This window comes from Eulemur rufifrons, chromosome 18 (genome assembly GCF_041146395.1).
Source record: "Eulemur rufifrons isolate Redbay chromosome 18, OSU_ERuf_1, whole genome shotgun sequence".
NCBI lineage: Eukaryota > Metazoa > Chordata > Mammalia > Primates > Lemuridae > Eulemur > Eulemur rufifrons.
The window spans coordinates 55,057,651-55,079,437 of NC_091000.1; the positions used below are offsets into that span (position 1 = coordinate 55,057,651).

The window sequence follows — 21,787 nt, forward strand, 5'->3', positions numbered from 1 at the left end:
ATCAGAGACACTTAGCACCAAAAGGAATGAGAAATTTGACCAGCCGCTGGCCAATGATACCGACTATTGCTGTGGTTCCTGAGATGTCCATACACTGTATGGTCAGCATCCAAGATGTGTTGGGTGACTGTATGGAATCTAGACTAAGCAAGGCTTACTTTCCCCTGGGATTATGAAGAAAAATCTAATTTGGCTCTCATATTATGGGAACTGACTAAAATGCTGTTGCATGCTTTATATTTATTGAAAGCATCATAGGTATTGTCCTTGGCACTAAGATTTCAACTTCAGCGAGGGAGGCATGCATTGAACAAATAATATGAGATCTGTTAAGAAAGAGGAAAGATACAGTGTTACAGAAGTATAGGCAGTGGCATCCTGGCTAAATCTGGGGGATCAGGAGATTCTCCTTGAGCAACTGCTGTGGATATAATCCCTAAAATTTGCAATTTAAATACTCTCTCTGCCACTGGAAGCTAGGAGTTCTCTTTATCTAGTTCTTACTTCCCTTGCTGTTGGTTCCCAAAAGTTTCAGAACAGACTGTCAGTCTTGTATATATTTATTTCCCCACAGGAAAAGGCATTGGAATACTGAGCAATTCTACATATGGCTACTTAGTGAAGGAAAAGCACTGAGATTGAAAAGAGGCACAAAAACATTTTTTTTTTTTTTTTAAAAACCACCATTTCTTTATACACAGGAATGTTCTAGTTGCTTTCTAGCCAGTATATATAGTTAGTGATTCCTAGCTTTGGCTTTGCTAAGTATCTTATTGCTAGTTCCTAAGAAATGTCATAAAATTTTCAACATAAAATTAATGCTAATTCACTACGTTAAAAAAAATATATATATATATGTATACACACACACACATATGCCATAAGGCACATCTGGAAAGCATAAAGATTATCTTGAAATCAAATAAATGACACAATAGAGTCAATAAAAAAAGACACTAAGTAGATACAGGCGTTTCCTTGTAGATACTATATAAATGTTGAAAGAAAATGGGAAGGGAAAGGTGCTTCTAATGATGCTTATATAAGAATGAAATTTTATTTATTTAAAACAGTGAGATTTTGATGTAAATAATAAGCAAAACCATCAGAGAAAACTGATTGATTCAATTTAACAAATAATTATTCCCGGCAGGGGACAACTGAATTAGACCCAGTCCTAGGATTCTAATGCGGGTTGGGTAGAGAATACAGTTGACACTTGAACAACACAGATTTGAACCGCCTGAGTCCACTTTTATGCAGATTTTTGCAACCAAACACGGATCAGAAATATATTAATAGTATTTGAGGGATGTGAAATCCATATATACAGAGGGCCAACTTTCCATATGTGAATGTTTCACGGGGCTGACTGCGGGACTTGAGTATGCATGGATTTTAGTATATGCCAGGGTCCTGGAACCAGTCCCCTGTATATACTGAGGGATGACTGTATATGCACAATATAATATAAAATCAATTGTATTAAAGACCACAAGGGGCAAACTACTTGTGAAATTCATAGAGTGAAAGTTCTTGTTCTGACTTCTATATTCAGAAGTGACAAAGTCGGTTATTAGCATCGCCTCTCCCACTGAGGACAACTAGGACTGGGCAAAATATTAAAAGCCTATGCTTGAAGGCACTGGAGATATAACAAGTTAGTGAGGAATTGCTAGACCAAAATCCAAAAGGAGGTGAAAATTTAAAGAGACGAACCTAGTATTTAGGTACATGCCATTCAGGAAGAAGCAGCTTAAATGCAAAACAAATACATATTCTGACTATTTTGTGGGGCCTACATGGACAGGAGAGTTGGAGTTCAGGTCCTGTTGGGAGGAGTCCTTTGTAATCTCCTTATGCTTTGGGTTGGCAAAGTGGATTGAAACCCAGCTTTGGGTGGAATATGAAGACGAAACAAAGATAAATCAGCCTTCACATGGATTGCTGTGCAGTTCCAAGTCATTTGCATGATCCAGGAAACCTTGAGCACAAACATTGGATCAAAATGATACCAAAAGGCAGGTGCCTGTAAGCACCTGGCAGAAGTGATTATAATCCTAAATCTTTAAAGATGCCGCAGTTTTGAAAGTACAGTGTCCAACACACAAAGATAAAGAAGTACCTGACCAGATAATGTGACATGAACATGAACAGAAATAATAAAAAATAGAAATAGACCCACAGATGCTTCAGATATTCAAATTATTAGGCACGAACTTCAAAAATATACTTCAAGGAGATAAAACATAAAATTAAAAAATGTTGGCAAGAACTAGAAATTATAGAAAGTGGCATAACTGATTTGGAAAATAACCCAATAGATAATTCTCAATCTGAAAAACCTAAAACCAAAATTAAGAACTTAGTGTTTGGATTTAGAAACAGATAGATCCAGCTGCCCTGAATCCATTTTCAAGAATATCCAAATGCCTGGCTGGTCCATGTCCCTGCTGAGCCCCTCTGTGCGTTTCTCTGTGGCCTAACCAAAAGAGGAAAGTGTCCTCTGAACCTTGTAGACTTCACCACCAACTTGGATTCTCTTGTCATTAGTTGGTGTTTTGCTAAGGACTAATTTATTCATGTAGTCTGTGTTTGGGGAGTTGTTAAGATTATGTCTAATTATGTGATGATAATAAGAATCACTTAGCTGTAATGTACACTGTTTGTATTATGGGTAAGGATTTTGTACAGTTTATTAATACATATTCCAAGATAGGAATGCTGATTAGCAGGACGGGGAGATGTGCCATTTTGAATATTTTGTTGAGTTATCACTATTTCTACCCAACTGCTATGTGGGAAAGGTCTTGCATTCTTTTTATCTGTCGCCGGATCTGTACTCTTCAAACACTGTTACCATTGTTACTGTCTTTAATTGGGAGAGAGCAAGGAGAGGGATGAATAAGTAAAGCATAGGGGAGACTATTCTGCATGATACTATAATGGCAGATATATGACATTATGCATTTGTCAAAATTCATAGAACCATACAGCTCAAAGAGTGGACCTAACATAAACTGTGGAGTTTAGTTATGAATACTGAATCAGTATTGGTTCATCAATTGTACCATACTAATACAGATATTAGTAATTAAGGAAACTGTGGGGAGTGATGTATGAGAGGGTACATAGGAACTCACTGTACTATCTGCTCAATTTCTCTGTAAACCTAAAACTGCTCTAAAAAAACAAAGTTGTAATTTCATGATTATGAAAAAAAATTACTGTGATGCATCGTATTAGCAGAATAAAGAAGAAAAACTATGTGATCATCTCAGTAAATGCAAGAAAAAAAGCCTTTGACAGAATTCAACACTTATTTATGACACAAACTTGCAGCAACTGGTAATAGAAACTTCCTCAACATGGTAAAGCTCATCTATTAAAAATCTACGGCTGACATACTTAATGGTAAAGGACTGAACACGCTCTGCCTAAGATGGGGAATAAGGCAAGGGTTGTGCTCTAACCACTTCTATTGCACGTTAACAGGAGGTCCCAGCCAGTGCAATAAGGCAAGAAAAAGAAATAAATTCAAATTGGAAAGAAGGAAGCAAAAGTATCTTTATTTATATACAGTAAGGCCATAAAGCTGGAAAACCTTCAGAAATCTTCAAATAAGCTCCCTAGAACTTATAAGTTGGCAAGATAGGAAAAAATGGTTAAAATACGTTTCTTTTTTTTTTTTGAGACAGAGTCTCACTTTGTTGCCCAGGCTAGAGTGAGTGCCGTGATGTCAGCCTAGCTCACAGCAACCTCAAACTCCTGGGCTCAAGTGATCCTCCTGCCTCAGCCTCCCGAGTAGCTGGGACTACAGGCATGCGCCACTATGCCCGGCTAATTTTTCTATATATATATTTTTAGTTGTCCATATAATTTTTTTCTATTTTTAGTAGAGACGGGGCCTCGCTCTTGCTCAGGCTGGTCTCGAACTCCTGACCTTGAGCGATCCACCCGCCTCGGCCTCCCAGAGTGCTAGGATTACAGGCGTGAGCCACCGCGCCCGGCCTAAAATACGTTTCTTTATACTAGCAATGAACAAGTAGAAAATAAAATTTAAAAAATCACAATATTGAAAACATTCAATACTTAGGGATACTTTTCGTGAAAAATGTGCAGGAGCTTCTCAAGCCCCGCGTGTTCGGTCATTTAATTGTAAACATCTGTGCCAAGAGGTGGAGCTAGGAGAGTGTCATCTGTGTTCAGAAAAGGACAAAGCATAGAGTTGGACCAATTGACTGGACCAGTTGACGGAATTATATTTCCACACAGCACTTCTGATACCAAATGTGTGGTGGTTTTACTAACACAAATACATTCTCCAGTTCTCTGAAACCAACTGTGGGTGTCCTATAATTTAATTCAATTCTGGCACTAACAACCCAACAGAGTTAATGCAGACCCTACAGGTTAAGGGCTCAGTCCTACAAGACTGCCTCCACTCTAGATGCCAGTGGACTTATACTTCTGACCTTCTGGCTATAAATCAGGAGTTCCAGTGACTCCCTCCTCAGGTTCAATAATTTGCTACAGTGACTCACAGAACTCAGGACAGCCCTTTATTTAATATTGTCAGTTTATTATAAAGAATATGACTCGGGAACAGTCAGATGGAAGAGATGTGTAGGGCAAGGTATGTAGGTGTGGTATGGAGCCCCTATTCCCTTTCTGGGGTTGTATCCTTCCAGTACCTCAATGTGTCTACCAGCCCAACAGCTCTCCAAACCCTCTAGTTTAGGGACATTTAGGGGGGTTTTATCACATAGGCTTGATTGAATTGTTGACCATTGGTGATTGAATTCAATCTCTAGCCCCTCTCCCCTCCCAGAAGTCAAGAGTAGGGCTGAAAGTTTCACTCTCTAATCCTGCCTTGGTCTTCCTGGTGACCAGCACTCCACCCCCACCCCGAAGCTACCCGGGGACCCACAGCCACCAATCATCTTGATTCCAAGGATTTTAGGAACCAGGGACAAAGACCAAATACGTGTTTCTTATTGTGTCACAGTGACACATCTAAAAAGAAGTTGAAACCAAACCCGGCAGTGACATATTGAGAAGGTTGATCTGAAAGCAGAGCATAAAATGAATTGGGTCTGGTCAGTAGGGAGGCTATAGATGGTATTTAGTAAAATGCAGCAGAAAAAGGGTAGTAAGAGTCTGTACGGGAGCAACGCCCATGAGACTAGAAAAGAGGAAGGAAAGAATTATCAAAATATGGCAGAAATAAAATATCCAGAACTTGGATGCTAACAGTCTACAGGAGACGACAGGGCAACAAAGAGTTGGAGATGGCTCTGAGGTTTGAAACCGAGTTACTGAAAAATCAGTCGAAACTAAAAAAAAAAAGAGCTACATTGGTTCAGTGGGAAGTTGACGGATTACATCTTAGAGAGGGTTGAGTTGGAAATGATAGGAAAGCATCTGATATGGATGCCAAGTGGTTGTTGTACAGGTTTGCAGTCTCTATCCTGGAAAGGTCAGGTAGGTTCTTGGGGGGAAGATTTAGGAGGGGGGAGGAAGCGGTATTTGTTACATTGTCAAGGAAGAAAGGGTGAAGTGGAATAGAAGACATTAGAGACTAGAGGCTCATCCTGCTCTGGGGAATGGAAAGAGGAGGCAGAACCAATGAAAATTAAGAAGAGAGGCTCGGTATTCATAAATGGTGCAGCTCTGCTGCTGGGGTTGAGAATTCTTGGACTTGTACTCCCTGAATTCAGTTTCTTTTGTTCCTAATCCCTAAAAGTTATTTTTTCTAAGTGCTGTGTTAGGGCAAGGAGAAGATAAAGATATTCTTCTGGTTGACTTTTAAAAGTTAGATTTAAAAATTTTTATATAACATGTGTAATGTAGCATGTCAGAATGCAAAGGGAAATTTATACAAATTTCTATCTTTATAAATTGCTTTGTACTATGTACTTTGTACTTTGGATTTTTCTGTTTGGTATGTGTTGCATTTTGCCAGCTTGTACTCTTGGAGGGAGAAACATTTATTTCACCATAAGGCACATGCATACCTTTTTTTTTTTTTCTTTTTAAATAGAGATAGGGTCTCACTCTGTCACCCAGGCTGGAATGCAGTGGGCCTATCATAGCTCATAGCTCATTGTAACCTTGAACTCCTGGGCTAAAGTGATCCTCCCACCCCTACCTCCCAAGTAACTGGGACTATAGGCACGTGCCACCATACCCAGCTAATTTTTTATTTTTTTTCTCTCTCTCTCTTTTTTTTTTTTTTTTTTTTTTTTTTTAGAGACAGGGTCTCACTATGTTGCCCCAGCTGGTCTCAAATTCCTGGCCTCAAGTGACTCTCCCACCTTGGCCTCACAAAGTGCTAGAATTACAGGTGTAAGCCACCACGCCCAGCCATACCTTTGAATACTTCTACCAGTTACATATTATGCATTATTTATGGGAGTACATTCTGTTTCACTTAAAAAGAAAAGCAACCTTTTGAACAAGCATGAGACATCTGCTTCTTACCTTCTCTGTAATTTAGAGGGGGAACAAAAGAGCCTTTGTCTCATCATTTTCAGAGTCAGAGTGTCTTTCCTTCTCAGTGTGACTGTAGTTTTGAGGCCAAGGTTTCTGTCTGCCAGGTATTGCAAATAGAGACAAAGGGGGGAAATTGCTTGTTAGTTTAGCCACCTTCTGATTAACTTTGGATTTGGGCAGGAGATGGTGCAGAAGGAGAAGACAGGTGGAGAATCACTACCTAGTTATGCTATTGTGCATACTCTGTTGATGAGTGCAAGAAAATATCCTTGATCACAGGAGCTCTGCCTGCAGAAGCTGTGTCTGGACTCCCAGGTGGCCCCAGAATGTCTGGCACATTCTAGGACCCTTTACTTTTCATGCTCTTGTTATATCTGGCACAAATATATTGTCTTCCTGAGGAGCTACACAGAGGGGAAAAAAAAATTCTTCCTCTTTTTTCCATTTTCTTCTTTCATCCCTCAAGATTTATTGAGTACCTTCCACGTCTCAAGTTAGCTCTACAGCGCTAGAAGAGATTTTTGAACTCCAGCCATTCAAACTCTCTTATTTAAAACCAAGGAAAGCCAGGTGTGGTGGCTCATGCCTGTAATCCCAGCTTTCGGAGGCTGAGGCAGGAGAATTGCTTGAGGCCAGGAGTTCAAGACCAGCCTGGGCAACATAGTGAGACCCCCAACTCTACAAAAAATTTAAAAATTAGCTGGATGTGGTGGCATGTGCCTGTAGTCCCAGCTACTGGGGAGGCTGTGACGGGAGGATTACTTCAGACTAGGAGTTCGAGGTACAATGAGCTACGATCCTGCCACTGAACTCCAGCCTGGGTGACAGAGCGAGATCCTGTTGCAAATGAATAAATACATAAATAAATAAGTCAAACGAGACTAATGCTTAAGGCATGAGTTGGCCAAGACCATCCAGTGGGAGAACTTGGCTCCAGTCTGGGCCTCCTGATTGTCAGTCAGGTATAGTCTAGTATACAGTCGGCCTTCTGTATCTGTGGCTTCCACATCTTCAAACTCAACCAGCCATGAATCAAAAATATTTGGAAAAAAATATATGACAGTAAAAAAAAAAATACCAATAAAAATATAGTATGGCCACTATTTACATAGCATTTACATCATGTTTGGTATTATACGTGATCTAGAGATACGCATAGGCTATATGCAAATACTATGCCATTTTATATAAAGGACTTGAGCATCTGTGGATTGTGGTATCTGGGAGTTCCTGGAACCCATGTCCCGAGGATACTGAGAGATGATTGTATTTACTATGACACCACTTGATTGTAAAGGAGTTATTGTGTTTGTTGGGTTTTAGGTAAGATGGGAGGAAAGAGTAAGAAGGAAGGGTTTTGGGGAAAATGTAGGTAACTGCAAAATCACCTTGTTTTAGGGTCTTATCCTTTTTTACTGAATTTGCTCCTTTTAAAATCATTATTGTGTTTAATATCTTGTAACATATGATTTATTTGATTAATTCAGCCATGTGCATTAAATTCACTTTCAGTGTTTTCTGTTTTATTAATATTTACAAGTGAGGTTAGGAACTATTGAATTTCAAGGAGTTTGAGCCTGCTTCTGTGTATGTAAATTTGTTGGCATAATAGTGAGTTGAAGAAATTGACTACATTACAGCAAAATAAAATTGTTACTTTTGGAAGGCCGAATCCTTAAAAGAACCACATTGATGTATACCAAAACCTTAATTTTACAAAAAATTGCTTAGAAAAAAGGAGGGGAAAACCTTATTATATCTCTAGCTTTTGCCATCTGAAGTGAGGTTTTATTCAGTCTGGTTGCACGGCCTGTGGCTGCCATCATTTTCTGTTGCCTCTACCATTTTGCTGCTGTGAATTTCTGAAAACTGAGCATTTGGTCTCACGTGAGACAAGCTCTAGACCTGCACTGTTCAGTACAGTAGCCATTTAGCCACATGTGGCCTGTGAGCCTGTGATATGTGGCTAGTGTAGCCAATACGCACCGGATTTCAGAGACTTAGTACAAGGAAAAAAAAGAATATAAGATAAATATTTTGAATGTATTGGGTTAAATAAAGCATATTATTAAATTACTTCATCTCTTTCTTTTGGCTTTTTTAGTGTGTCTATAGAAATATTTTAAATTACCTATATGGCTCACATTATATTCCTGTTGGACAGCTCTCTGTTCCTGTCCAAACGCATGGTTGAATACGGAACGTCTTTCAGCATCCTTCCCAGGGCTTTTGCTTGTTTCCTTACCCACCTAGATGCAGCACTCCTACCCTCATCCTATAACACTTTTGCCTTTATATCTGGGTCCAAGAGTGTTGCAGCAGCGTGAACTCAATGTCAGCATAACCTTCTTGCTGTGTATTTTTTCTAGGAATTGTTTTTACTTATCCTTTCAAAATTTATTAATAAGGCAAACATTAAATGAGAGCTTTTGGTGAAAAGTATCATGTGAGGAGTTTGTGGGACTTCAGAGGTAATTAAACTAGTGATTCCTGCTCTCTAGAATTCATAATGTGATGAGAAAGATTAAACATATACTGTAATCTAAGTAATAGAAAATAGATTACAATAAACATCACCATTCACTACTTCAGTACTTCATGTCTTCAGAGGAAGAAAGGCTTTGTAGCTAAACATGGAGCTTCAGGAAGGACGTCAAGTATGGGTAGGGTTTCAGAAGGCAGAATCAAGATGTATGTAAGGGAGACAAACTAGAAAGTAATTGACGTGGTAGGAAGTAATGGGTTGCACACTCTGGTTAGAGTGTACTGTACGTGAAAAGAAGTTGTGTATTAAAAAACTGGGAAAGTGTGTAGCTTATAGAGAGTTAGGAATCTGACCTTAATCCGGTCAGCTATGAAGATCATTTAGGATTTTCGTGCAGAAAAGTTAAACGATCAGAACTGTACATGCAAGTAACTCATCTGGCTGCAGTGTGCAGGATAATGGGTTAGTGTAGAACATAGGGTGGATAACAACTTAGGTTCATTTTATAATAACCAATTTGTGTGTTAGTCTGCTTATGCTAGATGATACAGCAGAAACAACCTTAAATGTTGAATGGCTTGAAATAGCAAAAAAGTTTATTTTTCTGATGTTACATGTCAGCTAGGTCGACTATAGCTCTGCATCATGTGACTTCAATCTGCGCTCCATCGTGAAGGAACAGCCCCTGGATGGGACTTGCTAATACCATGGCAGGGTGGAGAGGGGAACGAAAGAGAACCATGCAGTGGCTTCTTAAAGCGGATGCCCTGAACTGGCATATATCACATTTGTTCACATTTAATTGGCCAAAGGAAGTCAGACAGCCAAGCCTGAAATCAGTAGGGCCAGGAATTATATTCCTCCTGCTAGAGGCACTGCAAGTCATGTGGCAATAGGGAGGGATGTATAATCCTCTTACAGGGAGGGCAGCGAGTCATTTGGAACCATAATACAATATACCACACTTTGTCATTCTAAATCACATTACTAAAAATTGCCCAAGGTTTTTTTCTTTTTTAAACAAACAAACAAAAAAAATCCTTGGAAACATAGCACTGTATGTTTCTACCTTGAAATTTCTGCAGGCTGTATCCCACCACCCTTTCCTTCTGCCTGGCCTCGTTAGAACCAGATATTCCCACTGTAATTCTGTGCCTTTAGATGCCTACAGTGCAGGCGGCAGAGTACTGGGTTGCGTGTATTATAGGCCCCCAAGAGAAAAATATATCTATCTCCTTTGTCTCTTGGTGCTGATCCATCTCCCTGTCCAGAACAGCAAAAACCTCTGTACCAGGGAGAGTCTCTTGAATCCCACCCAGCCTGGGTCATCCCTAGCAGAGTGAACTCTCCATCAGCCCTTTCCAGTGTGATTGGACAGAAAGTAAATGTTTGCAAGCGCTGTGCTGCCTCAGGTCCTTTAGGCTCTGGTGGCCTTGGGCCTTTTGGAGTCAGCCCAGCTTTCTCCTCTCTGTGGCTAGATGCACCTGGCATGGTGAGGTCTTTGTCTGAGTGTTCTGAACAGAGATTGTTCATGGAAGGTAATGTCAGGGTCACTCAAATTTAATGTTTTATTTTTTTCCTTTTTTATGAACAATAATCATTTATTAGAGGTAGCAGATAGGATCATATGGTACATGCTTAGACATTTGCAACTTATCTTTTGGGCTTTCATTGAAGAAGAAATAGTCTGTGTTTGAAAATATCCATGTTACCTTTTGAATGTGCTGTTGGAGAAGTTATGTGGGTGGCTAGGTTTTTTGTGGAGAAGTAATCAGGGCATGAAAGAACCAGAAATACCATAGGTTGTGCATTTGTGACACTCCCACCCTCACCCCTCAGCAACCGGTGAAGCAGAGTTTGAAAATGAATGATAAAGGATTAAACATGAAACAAGTAGAGTATTTGAAAGAGTTAGAATTGAGTTAGTGCTTCATTGCTTATGCACCACTAGTTTATATGTGTACAGTGTTGAATGGAAGCTCTGTGCTGCTATAAGATTGGTCTGGGTTTTGAGAGGACTGCTAAAAACTTCCTGTTTTCAGATTTATTCATTAAATGTATGCAAGCACAAATTAGTTCTTCCAAGAGATACCTTCTCCATGCACCCTTAGAAATTTGAACTGCAATGCAGAGTAGTACTTTCCGCAGATAGTTGCTTCCTAGAACAGATTGTGAATTCCCTGCGATCAGGGATAATGCCTTATTTCTTGTAGATATGCAGCAGATGCTGCTGACTTTGAATCTTTAAGATGTCTTAACATCTTCACAGTCAGGCAGTGTTGACTGTGTAACCCAAGACATTGTTTGGTATGTATATATAGGCCTATATAAAGGAAATGATTAATTGCATTGCAAAAAGATAACAGTTACTTGACAGATTTTTAAATGGGAAAGTATTTCTGTCAATAGAACTCAGCAGTAATAAGGGTAATGGTTCTGGCATTCCTTCTTTGTCCCCAGTACCAGATATGTTCAAATACAGGCAAGAAGAGTTTATGCTGGCAGAGCTGCTTTTGTAAAAGCAGCAGTAAAGACAATTCCGTGATCACACAGGCTTTCAGTGCTGGGCTTTCAATTTTTGTCCAGCTTCTCTAAGATGAATGAGGTTTAACTCTTCCTTTTTTTTTTTTTTTTTTTTTTAAATATTCTTCACATCTCTGATATTAGAAAAAAGATGAAAAAGAGAAAAATGTTCAAACTTGGTATTGAAAGGAAAATTTCGACATGAAGTGAAATATAGTCCTTTTTTTTTGTATGACTCAGTTCTTATAACATGGTATAGTAAAATGTGAACAAATTTGAAATGTCTCTCTCACAGTAATTGTATTCTTTTAAATTGACAAAGTTGAAAAGTAACCACAAAACAAGACGTTGGCAAGCTAGTATTCCTAAAACTGGAGAAATGGGGGTTGGCAGAGAAATCCTGGGCTCCGTTTTCAAAGTAGATCATGGTAGAACAGGCTGTTAATGACAGTTGGGTCTGCAGATGTGAACAGCTATACAAAGCAAAGCAAGTCCACATAGAGAGAACTTTTTTTTCTCTCAAAGGAAACCTTTTTTATTTTAGATTTGGGAGCTAGGAAGTAGTGTGTTTTGCGCTGATATTTTTGACACAGAACCAAACAGTCTGTAGCAACTCTTTCACTCATGGCCTTTTTTGCCTTTTCTCTTTTCTTTCTTTCTTTAATTCAGCAAATACTAAGCACCTGTCTGCTGTGTCCTGTACCTATACTATAGGGAAGAAAGAAATGAATTTGTGCCAAGCATGATGGCTATGTCTGTTATCCCAACAACTTGAGAGGTTGAGATGGGAGGATCACTTGAGCCCAGGAGTTTGAGGTTACAGTGAGCTATGGTCGAGCCCTTGCATTCCAGCCTGGGTGACTGACACAGGAAGACCCTGTCTCTAAAAAAAAAAAAAAAAGAAAGAAAGAAAAGAAAAGAAATAGCACAGTCCCTGGCTCAGAATATTGATGGCAATAGCTGCCATATACTCAGTTATTCTGTGTGCCAACATTATATTGGTAGGTATTTTGCTTAAGTTCCCACAATCCTAACTTAATGTAAAATGTGCAGTTATTTAGGTGGATGAGTGTGTATTAGAGAGGGGGAGTGGCTAGCTAAGACCAGAGAGGAAGTCAAGGAAACATTGGAGGAGGTAACATTTGGGCAGGTCTTGAATAGTGACTTGTAGCTCCCTGGAAGGGAGGTGGGGTGAGGAGCAGGAGGGCATGACAGGAAGGAGGGGTTCCCTTATATTTCTACACTCCTGTCGCTTCTTTTTCCCCTGGACGTCTCACTGTGCACAGTACACCAGAGGATTTCTTAGTCATTGGTGGAGGCTCTCAGAGCTGAGAAGGTGGCTGACCATTGCCATAATGTACAGATGAATAGGGGGGCTTGCTCCTGTCTTTTTGGGAAAGAAGAGAGAATCCAGTAAACACATAAATAGTGCCTTAGGGCACCACCTGTCTTGTCATTACAGTTGAAGTGAGAATGGAGGCTTTGACAAAGTACTGTTGCACTGTTGCTCTACTGGCTGTGCTGCTGAAGGATTTGCACTGGCTGGTCTGCACTACTTCAAGCAGCCATCATACATGGAAACACAGATTTACCGGAGTGTTGAATTAAGAGGGATTCACCAGGAAGTTGCTTTAAAATGTAAATTCTTAGAGTATTTTTGTTTGGTAACGAAAATATTAGGAAAAGCAAGGCATTGTCCTCTAAGAGTTAATAATATAGCAGAACACAGGGAATCATATACAAACAGGTGTATGTATATACATACATATACACACTCACAAAAATCTGATTAGATAGGCGTGGAATTCAGAGTACTGAGTAATATCCTTAAAGGTTTCATAAGGGAGTGCCATTTGAGGTGACACTGAAAGATTTTTTTTTTTTTTTTTTTTTTTTTTTTTGAGACAGAGTCTCACTCTGTTGCCCAGGCTAGAATGAGTGCCGTGGCGTCAGCCTAGCTCACAGCAACCTCAAACTCCTGAGCTCAAGCGATCCTCCTATCTCAGCCTCCCGAGTAGCTGGGACTACAGGCATGCACCACCATGCCCGGCTAATTTTTTCTATATATATTTTTAGCTGTCCATATCATTTCTTTCTATTTTTTTAGTAGAGATGGGGTCTCGCTCTTGCTCAGGCTGGTCTCGAACTCCTGAGCTCAAACGATCCACCCACCTCGGCCTCCCAGAGTGGTAGGATTACAGGTGTGAGCCACCGCACCCGGCCATCACTGAAAGATTTTAATAGAAATTGAAAGAGACTAGGTGTTGGCTTGCTTTGAAAAATCTGACGCTTATGTCCAGAAATATTTATTTGCATGAAATTAAATTATCTTGACATCATAAGCATTAGATTCATCACTTTCTGCCTGGGGAGGGTATGTGAGGGGTGGGTAATAAAATGATTTTGGAAAAAAAATATTGTTTTTCCAGAATAATTATTTTATATTCTGTCTTTTTAATTAGATTGTAAGTAGCTAGAGGGCAGAAAGCATGCCTGATACGTGTTTGAGTTCCCTACAGGACCTAAAACTGAAAAAGGGGGCAAGTGGGCACTAGGTGATTGCTTTCTGGATTAAACATTTTACAGGTGAACGTATTAGTGAAAGTGAACAACTACAGAGGATAAACAAAGGGGTACAGAGGTAATACAACTGAAAGTACCTTCACGTTTGGTTTTTATGGATCAGAAAAATGATTACAGATTACATTTCTGAAAACATTGATCCTTCTAGTTCCCTAAGGAATATAGAAGATACTTGCTTCATTTTTTTTTTTGACTGTAAATTGACTATTGCTGAAATGCTGTCAGCGATAGGACTTTTAGATAAGAGTGGAGTTTGACTATGCTGCTCATAAAGTCCTAGAACTCCATTACCTCAGAATATATATCACTCAACACATTCGCCTTATTAAAAACAGCTTCAGTAACTTTACTAGATGTTGAGTGGTTCACAAAAATGCACAGCTAACATTTTTAAGAGACAGATGAAGGTGGAACAGATGTACAGCAAGCTGCAGGGAATTAAGCGCTGGTATGAGTTTGACATCTAAGAGGAAGGAATGGGATTCTGAGAAGGTGGGGTCAAATTTTGTCAAAAACAATGAAGACAATGGCTTTCAGATTTTAAAATTCACTAGAGACCATCTGTACTTCTGGCTCTTTTTGTAGTTGAAAAGGTATGAATGCCTTTACCAAAAAAATGTTCTCACAATGTTGGTTGCCATTGATAAAATATATACTTGGTTTCTGTTTTTATTTTTTTACTCGTATGCATTAGGAAGTCCCATCTCCCCCACATTGCAGCTACGATACTAGTGACTTCATGAATAGATGAAATAAGCATTTAGGAATTCTAATGGAATGAGTTAGAATGTGGTGGCTTTGGGAAAAAATTATTTTCTTTTTGTTCAAAGTGGTCAATTTCCAAGGAATAAGTCTCCAAAAATTGGTCCTCTCCCTTTTGAAATGTCAATTGACTTTGTATTGGAAACTCAAAACTATTATAAGACCTAAGAAAATCATGTGTCCTTTTGTAATAAACCTGTGTTATTCAATTATAATTACATTTTTGCCATGAAAAGAATAATAGTTTATAAATAGTGTATTTATAGTGCTAACAAGAGATTGTGAGGGAAATGATCAGACTATGACAGAGAAATTATTTTATTTTATTTTATTTATTTTTGGAGACAGAGTCTCATTCTGTCGCCCCAGCTGGAGTGCAGTGGCATCATCATAGCTCGCTGCAACCTCAAATTCCTGGGCTCAAGTGATCCTCCTGCCTCAGCCTCCCTAGCAGCTGGGACTACAGGTGCGCACTACTGTGCCCAGCTAATTTTTTCTATTTTTAGTAGAGATGAGGTCTTGCTCTTGCTCAGGCTGGTCTCGAACTCCTAAGCTCAAGTGATCCTCCCGCCTTGGCCTCCCAGAGTGCTAGGACTGCAGGCATGAGCAACTGTGCCTGGCCCAAAGAAATTATTTTAAACATCTTTAAAACTGCCGTAGTAACAGTCATAGCAAATTTTTCTAGTGACAGTGAAGCAGGTAATTGTTCTAATTTCTGTGCAACCTACAAATTGTACATGATGTGACCATGCTTGTTTATGCACCTTAACCATGGAATAACGGTGCTAAAGGGGACCCCAGTGTTCATTTAGGGACCAGATCTGGATTTGACCATTGACAGAACCAAGTTCCCCCAAAACATGCGTGTGGAAATAATGAAACATCTAAAAAATATATTCTACCGTTGAACCTCTGCTTATTCATAACAATTCTCACATCCATTCCATGCTCTTGTCTGCATTCCAACTCCCTCCCCTGGTAATATGTTTATTAATTGAAAGAATATTATGTACAGTGGCTTCCCTGGACGAGGTAGTGAACCAGGCACTGAGGTACGTGGAGCATAGTCCCCACTGCCAAGGAGCTCACCATTTAGAGTTGGACCCGCACAGAAGAACTGAGGCATAAAACAGAACCACACGTGAATAGTGCCATGGGAGCCACAAAGTGCTGCAGAATTTCATAGAAGGGCAAGGGGAATGGGGAATCACTTCTAGCTGAGATTAAAGAGAAAACAAAGTAACAAGAATTTTTCTGTTCACTTGGTTCGAGTTTTAGGGAAATCACTCAGATTCCTGGTCTTTCGTCCTAGTGAATGTTTAGTAATATAACCACCTGTACTCCATGACTGGTTTGAGGGATCACCATTCTAAAATGCCTGTGATCAAAGATTGTGAAATCCAAGACATAATGCAATTCAAGGGGAGGCCGGTATTTGGCAAGCAAAGAACAGTTGTATCTGTCAGTACTGGCAGGGCCCTTCTTTCCTCTGCGGGGTTTTCATATTTGTCTGAATTTTAGGGGGTAAATGCTTGATGAAAGTTTTTTTCGTATTTCCTTCTATTAGCACAACTTTAAATGATTAACTGTTTCATTGTTAGAAATGGAAATTGTCACAGAATTTGGAATGATTCTTACTGACAGATAGACCCTTAATTTGGGCTGGATTTCATTTTATTTCAAAGAGTGTTACTGTGAATATAAATCTCTAGCTTTTAATCTTGTATGCAGAATAGCAAACTGTTAAAAATAAGTTTGAGGTAGGCATGAAAAATTAACATACAGGAAATAAACGATTATTCCACCATATATAGCAACACTTAAAGAATTCATTGGGTATCCAGAGAACAGTAAAGGTACTTCTAAAAAATTGGAAAATAGCCTCTGTTGGCTACTTAAAGTAAGGAGAATTGACTTAGGTCAAAAGGAAAGGAAAATGTCCCAGGAATGAAAGGTAAGTATTATAAGATGCCATTAAAGGGAGGTTGTGGAATCTCCTTTTCTGGAAATGTTTAAAAACAAGACAGATCTTCATCTCTCAGGAGAAGTGCTGAAGTTTGGTCTTGCCCAGAGGCAGGAAGATTAACTGGATTACTCCTGTGTGGTCTCTCAAGTCATTGTAGGAGGCTTTGAATGCAGTGAATATTCCACACTCTGTTGGCTGAAACTATTGCTTCATAGCTGTTCCTCTGAAACTTGGTTATTACAAGACCAGAGTGAATGTTTGTGTAAGTAACAAAATTGAATTTGTAAGTAATGTGCACTGTATATACCTGAGTCAATTTTAAAAACATTAAAGTATGTATGGTGCTGAAACTATTCAGAGTATAACTTGTTCTTTAGTGATATAAAAAGTATCTTCTTCCTTGAAAGGTCTCAATGCCATTAATAAGTCAATAAATAATTATAAAGCAACTACTATGAACATTGCGAGCTTCAACGATGAATTAGATACAGTTCCTGCCTTCAAGGAATTTAGTCTACAAGTGGAGATAAAACATATACACAGATCATATACATGATAAGTGAAAAATAGAATAATTTGGATAGGAGCCATAAAAAAGGATTAAACGGTGTTGTGGAATTTCAGAGAAGGGAAAGATAATTCCTTTGGATTTAACCAAGGAATGCTTCCTGGGACGAAAATGTACTGAAGTGGGTCTTAAGGAGCATGAAGTATTCTGAAGGGTGAAAATGAAGAGGAGAACAAGAACAGAGGTGAAATTGTACCTAGTAATTCTGAAGTAAGGACAAGTTATGCCAGAGCATGAGGAACTTCGGGGACATAGACTGGAAAGGGCCTCACTGGGGCCACTCTCAAATGCCAGGCCAAAGAGCATGGGTTCCATTTGCTCAGTGCTTAAGATTCCTTGGAAATGATTAAGCATTAAAGGATTCTGTCCATGGGAGGTTTGTAGTTTGCTATTTGGATGGCAAGAGAGAAAAAAGGCAATAGCAAAGAACCCAGGAAAGTGGCTGCTGTCCTCTGGGCCAGAATTTGCTAAGGGTTATAGTGAGAAATAGTAGTTTCAAGGTATATTAGTAGGGTACTCAAAAAAGAGTCCCCTCATCAAAATTAATTGGGGAAATAAACAATGAAATGGGTTTCTTTATTGGAGGACTTTTCAGAACCTTTAATATTGAGAATTGCGTTGAGAATCTCAAATAGAGTAAAGTGTGCACCATTTCCAACATGATTTAATCGTTTCTTCGTGGGCTAGCTCAGGAGACTACTGTTCCTTGGAGTACACGTTGGAGAACATTGCTCTATGCATTTGATAATAAATGGGTGGAACACCAGTGGTTAGATGGGAGTCCTTATGAAGGAAGTGTAAGCCATTCCTGGTATATAGTAGGCATTCAGTAGCTATATGGAAAATGTATGCAAGAGTGAATTATTGATTTAATAGCAGTACTTGGCCAGAGATTGCATGCTGAAACAGAAGAGGGGAGGGAGTCCAAGATGGGAATGTAAGGAGTTTTGAACTTCAGCTAGGCCAGAAATGATATCATGGAAAGCTAGGAAAAGGAACTGGTTTAAATGAAATGTGATCGTTTTAGTGTTACCTGAGAAGCTAAGGGAGATCCAGCCAGAAGTTTTCAGCAGAGGCTGGAACTGTGGCCCTGGTGGGAAGTGGTGGTTTTTTCCCTCATTAAATAGATCATTTTTTTTTTTTTTTTTCAAAATCTGGTTAAGATATCTGATTATTTGAATTCTGGATGAATGACAGTTTTCATATGCAACTTACCTAATACATGAAGCTAACCATAAATTTAGTCTACAGAAACCTTCATGGTTAACAAAAGCGCCAAACCTGTAGCCATTTTTAAAAATTAAACAGTTTTAGGTATCCTCATCTTCGTTTCGATTTTTTTTCAGTCTGATTTACTCATAAGGAGTTAATTTTTAAGTTTAATATTTTGTTCTTCCATTTAGGTATTTGCCTTTGATTATTGCTTTTGGTCCATGGATGAATCTAACACTGCAAAATACGCTGGTAAGTTGACTCTCTGCACCTGATAGTTGGACCTCTGGTCTCTTCTTCCATTACATCTGTTTTCCTTAATTACTGTGGAGTTTTATTTTTCCCCTGTAGTACACACCCATTCTTTCCAACTCTAGCACATGAGTTTTGAAGTCTGTGAGATTTGGTTTCAGAATCTGTCTCTGCCACTGACTTGCAAAAAACTTGGACGATTTTTTTTTCTTTAACTTCCTTAGGCTTCAAGTTCTTCACCTGTAAAGGGGGGTATTATTATTTTCAGAGATGTTCCAAGGATTCGAGATAATGGGGAAACCACCACAGTGTGTCAGGGAACCACACCCATTTAGCCATAAGTGTTAGCTGTTGTGATGATCAGATGAAGAAAAGGTGTCATTTGTCATGCCATTCCTTGCCACTAACTTTCAAGTCATCCTCTGCTCTGTTTGTATAAGCAAAGCACTTGTGGTGTTGGTTTCCAGGGCCTGCTGAGCTCCTGAGTGTCCTAAGCAGTCAGTGTTCATATGAACTAAAATTCCATGTTTCTCAGGGAAATGCTGCCTCCTAGCCCCACGTGTTGCTAGTGTTCTATCCTTGAGGCATTTTATCCTCACTCCATCCAACACAAGTGACTGCTGTATTACTATTTATCATCATAGGTGAGTCGTAGGCCTTCTTAGGAGTCAAATGCAATTGCTGTAGATCAAGAAGCATTTTGTTTAGTGGAGGAAGTCTTTAGTTCCTTCCCTTCTGATTGTGTCTTCCATTTTCTTAGATGTTTCATCCTTTTTTTAATGTATCTTTTTAATTGACAAGTAAAAGTTGTGTATACTTTCCATGTACAACATGATTTTTGAAATATGTATACATTGTGGAATGGCAATGGCTACATCGAGCTAATTAACATATGCATTACCTCACATATTATTTTTTGTGGTGAGAACACTTAAAATCTACTCTATTACCAATCTTCAACAATACAATACATTGTTATTAACTGTAGTCATGCTGTACAATAGATCTCTTGAACTAGATATTTCGTCTAGTTATTTCTACTTACAAAAGCGTCAGCTGAATGACTTTCTCCTTTAGTTAAAAGCAAAAACAAAAATGAAGAGAGGAGGATATAGGTCTTACCAGATTGGGAGGTAAAAGGAAGTTACTTGCTTGTAGGGAACTTTTTGTTTTCCAAAAAGTTTGACAGCTTTTTCCTTGCCATATAAAGCAAATTTGTTTAGAAATTGATACGTAATTTTTTAAAAAGCTAATTTTGACCTAGGAAAATTCCTTTAGTTGCTCAGATTGGGTGAATTAGCATTTCTAAACATCATTCCTGCAACTTCAGCAACGTATTTTATTAAAGTGAATAAGTATTTCATAATGTTCGTGGTAATTAATTTGTCTTTTTATCAGCCTTTGGGACTTTATATAACAAATTCTACAATCTGGAACAGTCTGTCTTTATTGTTAGCACTATATTGTATTTTTGTGCTGGGTGTGTGCTTTTAGATTTAAATCAACAACGAAAGTAAAACATTTCCTACAGTTGCAGAGACAAATAGGGACAAATGCTATGGCTATACAAAGCCCATTGTCTACCTTGTTCAATTGATGTTATTCAGGATGCAGCCAGATAGATCTTCTTGCATTGGCGCTCTGCCCATGTAATTCCCAAATACTTTCCAGGACTCCTCATTACCTGCTAGATAAAATCTATACTCCTGGGACTACATTTAAGGTCCTTTTTTATATAGACCCAGTCTTCCTTCCCCACCCTCTGTTCTGGGACTCCCCCGACCACCCATTCTGTGCCTCAGCCAAATGTCTGTTGTTGGTTCCTCTCATATAACCCAGGAAGCCAGAAAGTCTCAGAATAATTTTTAAGTATTCATGAAACCCCTACTGTGTGTGTAGCCCAGGAAGGCCTTGAGAAATCCAAAAATAAGTTAGGAAGCAAAAGAAATGCATGCATAGCAAACAACATTTTGAGGTAATATTTAAGCTCTGAATGTTACAGGTTTGGAGCATTAGAGAAAAATCCAAGGAGAGACAAAATCTGGAAAGGCTGAAATTGTCAGGGAAGACATCAGAGAAGAAAATGGGACTAAAACTGAGCATGAAAGTTAAGCATGGAGGAAAAAATAAGTATTTGAGGTCATGCATATGTTAAATAGCCAGATTGAGCCATTCTACGATGCATACATATATCAAAACATCACATTGTATACAATAAATATATTAATATATAATTTTTACTTATCAATTAAGAAAGAAAACATTAAGCATAGGATTTAGTCCAAGGGGAGCCTAGCAGGCATCCAGACAAGAGGAAGCAGCGTGGTGTCTACAAGAGTACCTGCACTTTGATGTCAGACCTGGGTTTGAATCTCAGGACCCCTACTTTGGTTGTCTTGGACAGTTTCTTTAATTTCTCTAAGCTACAATTTCTTTTCTGCAAATGGAAATGAGAATACCAACGTCATATGGTTGTTGTAAGGGTTAAATATAGTTCATTGGCTGATTAATGGAAGGTGTCCAATATGATACTTCATTTGACTTTTCTATAAGGCAACGTGCAGAAGCATGGTGGTAGCACTGGTCTGAGCGGGAGGTGCGTCTTGGGGGGACACTGTGGGAGACCTATTTATGTACGTGTCAAGCGAGGCCAGGTAATAGGAAATTCTAAAAGCTAAACTAAGCAGTTTAGACTGATACGGTGCAAAACAGGAGTTATTGGAGTGATGTGGTTAAAATAATGCTGAAGGAAGATTGTTTTTCTCCTCCTTTTCCATACTGTCTGGAACCCTCCATTATTGCCCACAGAGAACACTCTGGCCTTCTACAGTATATCATTCACGTCTCTGCATAGAGGATAAACTTTTTTTTAACCAGAAATAACTTCATTAAGCACAGATGATAAAATTTAATTGTGAAACTCAAGATCTTTGTAGCTCTT

At 38.9% G+C, this 21,787-nt stretch overlaps 1 protein-coding gene across 4 annotated transcripts in view; it reads left to right on the top strand.

Annotated features, from left to right (window-relative positions):
* The window catches only part of KIF13A (kinesin family member 13A), a 197,781-nt gene that overhangs the window by 76,224 nt on the left and 99,770 nt on the right, over positions 1 to 21,787 (top strand). For all 4 annotated transcript variants that reach the window (XM_069493541.1, XM_069493544.1, XM_069493545.1 and 1 more), the window contains exon 4: positions 18,786 to 18,846. In XM_069493541.1, coding sequence (XP_069349642.1) covers positions 18,786 to 18,846 — 61 coding nt within the window. The remainder of the gene's footprint in view (positions 1 to 18,785; positions 18,847 to 21,787) is intronic.